The following is a 12,639-nucleotide window of genomic DNA, read 5'->3' as shown; positions in this document are numbered from 1 at the left end:
TGTGTGTGTGTGTGTGTGTGTGTGTGTGTGTGTGTGTGTGTGTGTGTCTGTACATACAAATAGCTTGTGTTTTTTCAGAAACCGTATATCGCCCAAAAGTCACCTTCTCAGTAATTGAGAAACACAGATGATTTTCCCAATTTGACGGGCCTTTAATCAGAGCCTTGTTTCATATTGGGAACACTTCATAGTGATTTAAGCGGTGCGTTTGATTTGTGTGTACGTGCTTGCATGTGCATTTAGTGGAATTCTGGAGGAAATACACACAATTATAATAAAGTTTCAGTGACAAAACACATCAGAGACACATTAAAAAATATACTTTGTTGAATTCCATCACAGCGTTTGTTAGTCCATGGCAGAGCCATCTTTGCTGATGGCTCCTGCAGGATGCCCACCATGTCTTTGCATTCAATTATGATGAATTATGCTTGTACTTATTACACTCATGACACCAGCCTGTAAATGCACATTTTGCAGTAGACCTTGGAGAGAAAAGAGCAATTGTATATAAAAAGCTGTTATGGATCCACAGGGCCCGGGAACAGCTGGAACAGCTCGCTGGAGTGCAGTCTCTCTTTAGTCCAATTTGCATGGCAAAATTATCATTTCTTTCAATTTACAAGCCTGTTCAATATGTGCAAGCTGGCATCTCGAAAGAAATCATAGAAGGCGAACACAAATATGGAATACACGGGTAGATTTGGCTCTTTAGCGATTCAAAAAATGCATCATCCTGATGGCAATCTGCATTGGAGGAATTAAATAAGCACCCTGTTTGTTGGCTAAGAGAGAAAACAAACATCAGAGATTATCAGAGCTGAACCCAGTGAGCACCCACCTATTACAACAAATCCACCAGGGACAGGGGCGGGAGGTAGACGAGGGGAGAGAGCAGAGGCAAAACTATAGGATGAAAGGAAAGGAGGGAAGAGGAGAGATGTGGGATGTGGGATGTGAGAAAAGGTGGTGATTAGAAATTCACCATGGGTGAATGTTGGTCGGGGGAGGCGGGGGGGGAGAATGGGCGATTAGGGCCGGAGGAAGATGGATGGAGAGAAACAATATGTATGGAGCAGCCCAAGTATCAAGGATAAGCATACACGCAGCAAACACATACTTGCTCATTACTCAACGGGGGGAGATCCCAGTAGTAACACCACACTAGCACAGAATAAATCGTAAAAGACAAGAGAGGGAGAACTGAGATCGCGATGCCCTCTAATGTTGGAAAAATATCAAAGGCGTTAGATTATTTGGGAAATAGGAAGCAACACTTGCTCGGAGGATTAAGGGCCACCTCTATCCAAGTAATTACGTTCATAGACAAATATTTTGCATCAGGAAAACAAGCTTTTGGGGAATATTAACGCTGTCCAGATCACCAACGTACTGAACCAGATATGTTCATATTGAATGCATCAGCAAAATCTTTACATTTATGGATTTATGTAAATAAAGCCACCAGGTTAAGGAAAAGATTGTGCTTGTGGTTAAAAAATGTAAAAAAAGTCAACATTAGGAAGTATGAGCTGGAATGTGATTCCTGGCCTCTGGTGTGGAGGACAAATCCACGCCTTTACATTTCCTTGTGCTACGTTATGCTCTACTACCTCTGGGAGAGGAGGCGGGATAGCAAGAAAAAACAATTACATATTCACTCTACAGGGGTTGGAAAAGCAGGAGAGGATTAGGTGAGTGAAAGGCAAGAGGGACAGATGAGGAGAGAATGTAGTTGAGAAGGCAACAGTATAAAACGGAAAAAAAAATACGTATGCGTATGCATTATGTGTTACTCTCACCCTCTTCCCAGCCACCTTGATCTTACCCTCTTTTCTATCGCTCTTCCTCTGTAAGTCAAAAGTATTTATATGATCAAGAGGCCGACTCTGCGAGAGACACATCTCGCTCCTCTGAGAAACCAGCCATAAACCACGGGATTAAATGTGTGTTAGAGTCTGCGTTGCGCTAATGTTCAGTGCGAGAGTGCTCTTCTGCCTCAGCTTGTGTGTGTGTGTGTGTGTGTGTGTGTGTGTGTGCACAGTGTACCAATAGTCCAAATGCCCGTCATGTGCATGAGTGAATTCAGCCGAGAAAACGCAAAGAGACGGCGTGTCCCCGTGCTTGTCAATGCGGGCATCTTTTCTTTCCTTTTGCCTCCGAGCTCACCATTAAGCCTCGTTATTAATTGTGCGTAGAATATCAATCGATAATTGACAAGCAGAGAATGATTACCAAAATACTCCAGCAGTAGCTAACACAGGTAAATGATTAGCAGCGGGCGTATTAATGGACAAGATCAATCAATGGCTTATAATTAACGTCGGAGTTGTCGTCCGCACCGATCAATCTCTGATATGTGAAAGCTTGTGAAAGCTGGTTGGAGGAACCCTTCCACTGCGCCTGGGCAGCTTGTCTAATTGTAACACTGATGACCAGCATTAAATGACTAGACGCTACCACGGGACGACTGATACATTTCAAGGTGGCCATGTTGCAAGAACAAAGCGCTACATTTCCATGGCTCGTGTATATAAATCAAATTAGCTATTTTTAGCCGCGGGTTTTAATTACTTGGGTCACCATGCTGCCTTTGAAGAACCTGTTTGAATCCCTAACCCCAACGATGACCACCAATGGATTACCCGACTGTCTCAAAGATAATTAGTGCTCGGCGATTGATCCGCGTTGGTCCTTTGATGGAGGGCCGATGAAATCCGTGCCGTCGGTAAACCTGTGATGGGGTTCATCCTGAAAGGCGGGCGGTGAAAAGAAGCTCAGGCACAGTTCGGTTGCAGAAAGGTGCAGGTTGTGATGTTGGACGCTCTCGGTTCGATTCTGACAGGCTGAATGTAGCCCGGAATACATTGAAGCGCCTGGGAGACGGTGAGAAATGTGTGTGTGTGTGTGTGTTTGTTTTTTTCTGTCTTGTGTGCATGTGCGCATTGAGTATGTTTGGTGAGTAAATTAAGCCTCTGGAGCCACAGGACAAATCTGACAGACGAAAAGGAAAGAGTGGGAGCCCGGAGGAGAGATGAGAGCACAGAAGAAGTGCTGAGTGGAGGAGAGGAGAAACAGGGGGGGTGGGGCAGGGGACAGGAAGAGGGGAGGAGAGGAGAGGTGGAGTTAAGCTGAGCGGAGCAGCGGGGAGGAGAGCAGATGAAACAGACACGAGGGGATCAGAGGGGGGGCAGAGGACACGTACGGCAATTTTTCATCATCTGACTGCGAGAGAAACTTAATTTGAGGATGATTTCTCAACATCATTTTTTTTTATTACGAGGCATTCAAAAGCAAACGAAAAAGAGTAACACTTTTATAATAGCCTAGATACGCAGACGGGGTCCACAGCAAGCTGGAGAGTTGAAACCTCTCACCCTCCTGACCTGCTTTAACTACACCGAGACTGTGTGGAGCACTCGCTGCTCTATTAGAACCCCGGCATCGGGACAAAATGATGCTACCTCTTTAGGAAATGTCGCCGCATCTCTCTGTGTCAAATGTGTTATTAAGCAAGCTGAGAAATTAGCGTTTTTGTCCACTGGCTTCAGCGCTGTGTGAATCCATTACCGCCTACTTCATTACTTCACCTTTTAGATTGCTTTTTAGAATATAATTGCAGGTCCATACAATGATTGGTTACCTGCCAAAGGGCCGGTAGAGTAGACTAATTCACCAGCCACAGCCACAAATGTAACAGCATTTTGGCCGCTGGCTGGTTTTAATTTTCCAGCCTCTGTTTTTTTTTTTTGAAGCCTTGGTCCCCAAAATGTCCGCATGGATCAAGGGGACATTTAATTACACATTTATTCACCTTGCTTTCCAGCCTTGACACACACAAAAATAAAAAAAGGATGTATTTGGGGGGTTTCCAATTTACGAATCGACCTTTGGCATTTTATTCATCATAATTGAAATTCGCATTTAGCTAAAAGTGTGAGCCAGCCTCGAATAGGCCACATTTATAGCACGAGGCGCCTGGAAGTGTCTGATACTATGAGGACTCTCACAGGCAGCCGTGAGGAGATCAGCGCCAAGATCTGTGCCCCCAAAGGGTTTCAAATTAGATCCTTTGTGCCGGAGGAAATCCCACCGTTCTTGTCCTCCTGTTAGCTTGACAGACTGCAAATCACAATCTCTCATGTGTCCATCAGAGTGAAGCATACAGAAAAAAAAGAAATCCTTTCCACAAAGGCTGCAGATTCCTGTTTTTGGTTGGGGTTTTTTTCAGAGTGAAACTAGAATCAGATATAGTACAAAGCCAAGTGTCTAGACGCGTCACTGTAGAAATCCATTGTATCTCTGCTCGGTCAGCCTACACATGGTCTCCTCACACTGGAGGGTCAGGCGGACTTTACAATGGTTCTCACAGCCTCCGCGGCAGTTTTTGAGGTTTCCTTTTGTCGTCTTGGACAATTTACAAACAAACACAAAACTCCACCTTTCTGCTCGCCAAATCTCTTTCTGTGACCAAATCCACCTGGCTTGGTGTTGCCAGGAGCTCCATGAGTGTCTTTAAACTTGCTCCGTCTCTTTCTATGGAATTATTTCTCTCTTTTTCTGTCACTCAACTTTCTCTTTCCCTCCTTTCCTCTCCTCCCTAAAGAGCCCATTTTCAGTCTCTCCCTCCCCCCCTCTCTTTTCTCCTCCTCCCTGTTCATCTTTTTACTCCTCCACTCCATCCTCCTCTCCCTTCCTCTGCTCGAGATACGGTGATGAATAGTTTCCATACCACTGAAGCCTCACCTGCTGCAGCACTGGGTGTGTTTGCATGAGTGTATATATCTGTGCGTGTGTGTGTGTGTGTGTGTGTGTGTGTGTGTGTGTGCGCGCTCACACTCAAATGTGTGCGTTCATACGGCATTTCTGAACAAGATGAGAGAAACTAAAAATGGAAAGCAGAGGAAGACCAAGACGCAGACCGACAAAGAAAGTGGGAGAGTGTGCTGTACTGTGAATATGTTCACATTTTATTTCACCCAATAAGGAAAGAGGGGGAGACAGGGGGGAGGGGGAGAGGGCGACAGAGTGGGGGGGGGACAAAGTACGAAAGTGCGTGAGAGAGACAGAGAGCGAGAATAAGGGAGACGCTGCCATTATATAACGTTGTTTAACTGAAATAGGGTAGAAAATGAACAAATAGGCATGGTGGCAGATATTTGGGGATAAAATGCTGTGTAAGACTCTAGTCTCATCACAATAAACAACTCACGTTCACACACACGCACTAACACTCACGCACACACACACACTCACGCACGCACTTTGGTATAAGCAGCTCACGTTCACTGCCACAGCCCAAGAGCTACCGCAAGAATATTTATTGGCTACTGGCTCAATGGCTGTATTGAAGAGAAGGAGAGAGAGAGGGAGAGAGGGAGAGGGAGAGAGAGAGAGAGAGAGAGAGAGAGAGAGAGAGAGAGAGAGAGGAGGAGGGGGAGAGAGCGAGAAAGAGCAAACTGAAGCAAGCAGAAAATGAGGAAAGAGGGAAAGAGGCTGTTGCCGGTTCTATCCTTCTTTCCCTTCATCCTCCCTGTAAGCCAATTTCTATTTCTCCTCTTTCCTCCGCAACACACCATACATCCACGCACGCACGCACGCGCCCGCACGCACATCTCCCCTCTCACTCACACACATGCACAGACACCTCACAGACATCCTCACGCGCACGCAGACACGATCACACTGACACACACACGCTTTCTTCACCCCACACGCGCACACAAGAAGCAGCATCTTTCTTTTTACTGCAGAAGAAGAAAAAAAACTCAGCACGCAGTCTCACCCAAACCGCGAGTGTGCGCGTGAGGGCGTTTATGTCACTGCGTGTGGAGTGCTCTTTTGACTCTGTGTGTGTTTTATGTGTGTGTGTGTGCGCGCGTGTCGCATCCCCCTTACCTTGCGCGCGCGAGGAGAGCGAGCTCAGAACGAGACTCCACAGAAAACAGCGCATCACCGTCATTCCTCCGTCAGTCATCCTCTCGTTCATCCCTCTGATCCTCCTCTTCGTCGTCCCCCTCTTCATACTCCTCTTTGGCGACGCGGGGTGCGCGAGACAGCGTTCCGTGCCGCTATTGGTAATATTATTAACAGCAATGCATCTTCCGCGAGCCGAGCGCGAGCCCTCTAAGCTCTCACCGGGCCGCATGCTGCTTCACATCCAGAAAAACGGAGGGAGAGAGAGAGAGAGAGACAGAGAGAGAGAGAGCGAGAGAGAGAGAGAGAGAGGGGGAGAGGGATGTGGGGGACTCGTGCGTTTTCTTTGCCTCCTCCTTCTAACATAGACGAGATAAATCCTTCATATCCCCAAAATGAATTCAGTGAACATCCAGAGAGAGAGAGAGAGAGAGAGACAAGCAGAGGGGGAGATGGGACGGGCACACAGGTTGTCTCTGTCTTCAAATCCACTCTCCAACGCTTGCCGTCAATATCTCTCTATTCCGTCCCGTTCTCTTGCAAAAGAGTGCTAGAGAGTCAGGGAGAGCTTCAAATCCACACTGCCTCCGGGCTACATCCCTTTTCCATTCTGAAATATCCCGCTTTTAATTTGGCTTTCTCCCCCCCACGTCCTCAAAAGCCTCTCCTCCCGTGTCGTTTCGCACGGTACGAGTCTCCTTTCCTGTCTCGCGTGTCTCTTGTAAAATCCCCTCTGCGGTGTGTCCGGTCCCCTTGGTGTCTCGGGAATGTACAGGGGGATTTGTTTGTATTTCTTTTTAGTGGCCGGATAACCCTCCTCCCATCCGTCTCTTCACTCGTGCGTCTGTCAAACCTTCCTCTTCTTTTCCTCCTTCTTCTTCTTCTTCTCCTCCTTTCCTCTCACAGACAGCCGCGAGCAAAATGTTGCATCTTCACCCCTCCTGAAAGAAGACAAAATGAATCACTCTCTCGTGAGTCCACCATTCATCTGACTTATTTTCACATAAGCGTCACCATCAGTCATTCCTTTTCAATTGCCTTACCAAACAAGCCAAACAGGAGCTTGCTCGTCACGTGGAGACAAGTCCTCCTTTAGTTCTCCGTGAAAGTCCGATGAGAAAAAGATCAAATGACAATTCCAGTTGCTGTCAGAAATCCAGAGGAGACGTGCATCATCCCCTCTGCTCGGTGCACTTCGGTCTATTCTCCGGGTGTAGCGGCTGGTGCGTCTCTTCCTTCTCCCTGCCAGTACAGAAATGCTGCTTTCAAGTGCTCCTTGTAAGCTCCTGCTTCCACTCACGTGCTTTTGCTCAGAAATAATAGCATAAAATGGACTCTGGTAAAAGTAGACTGTTGTTTGGGTGGGTGTTGGTTAATTTGGAACATCAGGCTGTACGCAGAGGAATACTCTTGTGTCCTCTTTGCTGTTGCAGCGCTGTGAACAGGACGCAAAATGCAGGAGCGTCCACTGGCACATGGATTGGGCGCATGCCCAAACTTTACCTACGGATGCCCAAATTAGACCAAAACAAAGAGGGAAACCAAGCCACATTCAATAAAATGAAAACACATGAGAGGAATATAACACTGCCCTTTCACAGTGACCACACGCTGAGCTTTATCCAATAGTCACATGAACCAGCCAATAATAGTTTGCCCAGCATCACTCATTGATCCACTTGTCCACTAAAATGAAATCAATACAAGGAAGAGTTTGGGATTTGGTGGCACATGATGGACGCAGACGCAAATCCATTTGTCATGTGAAGTGAGGCTGTTGAGTTCTTCATGGCAACTAATGGTTTTCTTGTCAATATTTGTGAACGTTAAGTAGCAGTACGAATTCAACTGTATGTTAGCTGCTACGGCTTCTGCTGCGATATCAACCCGGTCCACAGGGAAAATGCAGTAAAACAACAAAGAATGATTACTATATTAATATTTTATGATAGTCTAAATATTATACATTAAAATATAGTATTCATACCACTAATAACACTTGTATCAATCAAAACAGCTCCTATTAGCTCCTTGTCCCCTTAGTGTCCCATCTTGGCAACTCCGTTATCCTAGAAACTTCTTGGACCATTTTCCTAGATGTATTTGCAGCGTTGGTATGTTGCTACAATCAAAATCATATCTCATCCATAACACGCCAGCAGTAATGAGGGAAGATATGAAGAATCCTGCCTTTTGTCACCTCCAACTCAAAACGGTATCACATATTTCAGTTTTATTGAAAGTAATATCATAATGGCGGTGTTGTAATTGGCACAATTCCCTTTCTTTTGTCAGTCTAACACACGGCCACATCGTTCAAAAATACTGAGGCAAAGAATTAAATTGTGTATGGATTTTCTTACTTTAAAAAGAGAAAATGATAAGTAGCTATCAAGTCAATAACAACAAAAAGCCCAAGTGCCGCTGTGAACTTAATATGCTTTACAAATATAAAAGAACAGCCTGGGATATACATACATCATAATACTCATCAGCTTGAGTTTGCCAGCTGACATCTTCATGGTTTAAGGCAACTGGAGCTTAAGATTTCTTTTTTTTTTTTTTTAAACAGCCACAAAGTTGCATGTTATTGTCATGAGATAACCAAATGTGTCACAGCTTTCGTATGGAGAGGTTGAAATGGGCAAGGTGTCAATTGTTGCACAGTGAACAGTGGAATTAAAAATGTAAGAATTTGAGGTGTGGGTTTGATTCAGAGACGCTCTGAGCAGATTCTAACTACTGAATGAACTGTCTTGGGTATCTATTTTTCACATGCATCAATTTTTTATTTACCCTCAGAGGAAGCCAATGTATCAGAGCCCATCTCCGACCATCCGCTTCTGGCTGCATGGCATGTGGTTTTCCTCCAAGGTTATGAATGGACTGTGCTCAGAGTCGAGATGATGTTGAGTCCTTGGACTTGAGGCCATTTGACTTAAGAGAGCTGGGAGCATGGTGTGTTGTTTTTTTTGGAAACCTCACAAGTAGTTTGAGTGAGTTTTAATTACTTGTACTTATAACTACTTTACTATCACTGAAAATGAATTAGCAGTAAAACACTGGACATTGTTGGGCATATGAGGTGATTTAATTTGATCGTTTTTTGTCATCAAATCATTGATTTTGTTTCTTAACTTGAATCTAAATATCTTATGTTGATTCTTTATCTTATCATCAAATGTTATTGGATCCAATAAAGTTAATTCCAAGCTCAGACAACACAACACACAACCAACCAACTGTACATAGGACTATGTATTGAAAATTTGTTTTGTGTCGACACAAAAACAAATGCACTTTGCCACACAAATCCAAACACTTACATTTCTAAAAGGAAAAAACACCCATATTCAAAATCCCTTTTCTTAGAAACATGAAAAAATTGTCAGGGGGCTTTCAGAGGGAGTCTCGTCACTGACCAGCCTCGAGAGAAACATGCAAAGCTCATTTCTCATTAAGAAAACCAGTCACGTCATTCGACAATTTCATGTCCATAGTGTAATCAAAGTAATCGACAGTGCTTCGGATTTCTTGACCACTCATTCTCAGTCTGAGTGCAGCTTCAGTGTAATCTACAGTACAGCGTTTACGTGTTGGTGGGCTAAAGGGTGTGTGTGTGCGTGTGTGTGTGTGTGTGTGTGTTTGCCTGAAATCAGTTTAGGGAATTTATGTAAGGCGGAGAAATATCCTCACAGGTGAAGCCGTATATATATGCGCCTGCGTGAGGGTTAATGAGAATATGTGTGGGTTGGTGTGCTTGCGTGCATGCATGTGTGTGTATGTGTGTGTGTGTGTATTTGTGGACACTGCTCCCACACGTTCCCTTAAAGCCCTCTTCTGCCATCTACAGGCACAGTCTCTCTCCCCTCTTCTCCCTCCCTCTTCCCCCCCATCACAAACCCTGTGTTAATCATACTGGCATCATCTAAATATTCACCGCACGCCTTGGGAGTGTGCATGCTGTGCACACTGTCTGTATGCATGTACCTAACTGCACATGTGTCTCAAATCCTCAGTGTGCAGATTTGTGGGCCCTACATCGACTGTACGTCTGGGCGTTGCTTTTAAAAATCAATAAGCCATGTGTGAGGTTCGTGTCCTGTGAGAGAGAGAGAGAGAGAGAGAGAGAGAGAGAGAGAGAGAGAGAGAGAGGACAAAGAGTGGAGAGTGCACAGGAAGAGGGCAAGGGGAGGGAGAAGTGTGAGGTAGGAGATACTGTATACAGAAGGGTGCGAAGGGGAGGGCAGAGGGAAGAATATAGGAATATAAGAGAAAGAAAGACCCGAGAGAGTGGGACATCAGCAAAGAGATGAGGGGAGGCAGTAAAACAAGAGGAGAGACGCAAAATGAGCGTGAGAGGAGAGGGAGAAGGAAAAGAGAAAGAACGAGGCACAGAGGTGCAAGGGAAGGAGAGAGGGGAGGAAATTGGGAATAAAAGAAAGAGGGAGGGAGACAGAAAAGAGGACGAAGAGGGGAAAATGGGAGGTACAAGATGTAAAACATTCAGGCTAGAGAATTGTAGACAGGGAGTGAAGGGAAGGGAGGAGGACAGAGGAGGGGGATGCCAGTCTTTGCCTAAAAAATAGATGGAAATCTATGTGCAAAAGGGAGAGAGAGAGAGAGAGAGAGGCGAAACTGAGAAAGAACGAGATGGTCGAGCTGGAGAGACTTGCATGAGTAAAACACTTCTCTGAATGCTTCTTTGCAGTCGCCCCCAAAAAGTAGACACACTGAAAGGCAGATGTAATGTATTCCAGCATGTCCTAGAAACCCAGGAAACTAAGGTTCACTTTACATACTTTACTCACTCCACTGTATATTAAGCCTCATCCAGAGCAGCTTATATTGCAAGCAGGTAGTGGCGTCACTTGCTTGTTCAAAGTAATGTTGTTGACAGAACTGAACCTGTCAACTTGTCCTCATTTTCCCCCCACAGAGTGGTGCCACTGGCTCAAACCACGTTCGATATACGATTGGGTTTTTTTTCTTCTCTAAAAACCTATTTATTTGTTTCCATTACTGTGCAATTGTTCTGATCACAGCAATGACTTTGTTTTTTACGATTTGAGATGACACCCCCAACAGCTGACAAGTGCTTAAATCAATCTGCAATCTCTCCTCCATATACAATCCTTATTGCTGTAATTGTGGACGGGACAATGGAGCGCGGCAAATCGCTTAATGATCTTTTTTACACAGATTATGTTTTGTATTGGGTTTGACATGTGAGTTCTCCTGAGACAAGAGCGCACAGTGCAGCAGGCAGGCAAAGCCTAAAATGAATCCATCAGTGACCTCCAAGAAAGAGCAGCACTGTCCTTCTGTCTTCTGCACAATGACAATTGCATTTTCTGTCAGACAAACACCTTCTATTTGAAAGAGCTAAGAGAGACGCTGGCAGCATCAGTTGAGGGATGTTCCAGTGCTAACACAAGGCATTGTCAGGGGAAGTTTCTTTCAACTACTTTCTTGAGTTTGATTCGATAATGATGAACTGCTGTTAAACTGTTGGACCTGTGTACAACCTCACTTTGTGCCAGTAAACCAGTAAAACTTGCACACCAAAGCTAGAATGACATGTCATCTGACAACGTCGAAAATCAAAGTGTACAAATTTGCGTTTTAAAAAGTGACGGAAGTAGTCCCAAAAAAAAAGGGCATGAGAAAACAGTTCACATCCTGCCAACTATTGAACCTTAAGACACGTTGCAAATTGTTTCGGGAAGTGTGCATGATCTGCAGATTGCTGGATTCAGAACGTTACAGGAGTTCACAAACCTAACGTTTTGGTTTCAGATGTCATTCTACTTTCTGACAAGCACTCCTGTTGAACCGTTCTGACTCCTTAAGACTGAACGCCCATTCAACAATGATCCGTCAGAAACCACCGTCCACTTTTTATTGTCAATCTTCCTTAATAATACACACATCGGAAGAGCAGTGAACTTCATAGAGTCTCGCATTTACTAACTGCTGTGTGCTGGCGAGTTCAGGCGTGGTCTCTATCCCTCTAGTCCTCTTCGCTATTTATCTACCCACCCTATAGACAAGTAAGGCGTAGTTACGGCAATGGGCAAAAGAAAGTCACTCAATCAGATTTCACATACCGTTGGATGCTAAAATGCCACTGACTTGAGGCCCTCTGGGACTGGCATCAAGCGGTCATGTCTGTAAATGAGCAGGAGGCTTAACTGCCACTGCAGACCATAGAAATCCTTTTTTTTCTTTTTTTAAGAATTTTGTGAAAGAGCAGCATCCAAGCAAAACAAAAAGGATGGATTATTTATTTATTTTTGTCAGTAGAGCATGGTCCCTCAACGGGATATCCACTAATGAGGTAATTGACTAACGAGATATCCAATCAGGAGCCACAGTGCCGTAGGGCGGGGAGGCGGCTGCTGTCGACACAATCGAGTGATTCCCATTTTGCAAACACACACACACACACATAGAGGCATTTATGCCAACTCACTCTTCAACAGAGAGAATATTTGTTCATCACCAGCTGCGCACAAGCATTGTTGCTTGTGGGGTGTGTATGGAGAGAGACAGATTGTATATGGGTGCATGAACGTGTGTGTCGGTCTGTGTGAAAGGGGGGTAAATGTACAACAAGCGGCAGCATCATTGACTTTACAACAAGGTGCCAGTGGCTATTGCAAAGAGACACACCCACACACACACACACACACACACACACACACACACACACACACACAC

At 44.9% G+C, this 12,639-nt stretch overlaps 1 protein-coding gene across 7 annotated transcripts in view; it reads right to left on the bottom strand.

Moving 5' to 3' along the window:
- csmd3b (CUB and Sushi multiple domains 3b) overlaps positions 1 to 7,345 on the bottom strand; it is a 315,344-nt gene extending 307,999 nt beyond the window's left edge. For 6 of the 7 annotated variants that reach the window (XM_031866559.1, XM_031866560.1, XM_031866562.1 and 3 more), the window contains exon 1: positions 5,899 to 7,345. In XM_031866559.1, coding sequence (XP_031722419.1) covers positions 5,899 to 6,148 — 250 coding nt within the window. In that variant the 5' untranslated portion in view covers positions 6,149 to 7,345. The remainder of the gene's footprint in view (positions 1 to 5,898) is intronic. The other variant, XM_031866558.1, reaches the window with a different exon arrangement.
- Positions 7,346 to 12,639: the final 5,294 nt, after the last annotated feature.

This window comes from Anarrhichthys ocellatus, unplaced genomic scaffold (assembly GCF_004355925.1).
Source record: "Anarrhichthys ocellatus isolate YVR2014 unplaced genomic scaffold, GSC_Weel_1.0 scaffold35, whole genome shotgun sequence".
Taxonomy (NCBI): domain Eukaryota; kingdom Metazoa; phylum Chordata; class Actinopteri; order Perciformes; family Anarhichadidae; genus Anarrhichthys; species Anarrhichthys ocellatus.
This window is presented reverse-complemented; position numbering and strand designations above follow the sequence as displayed.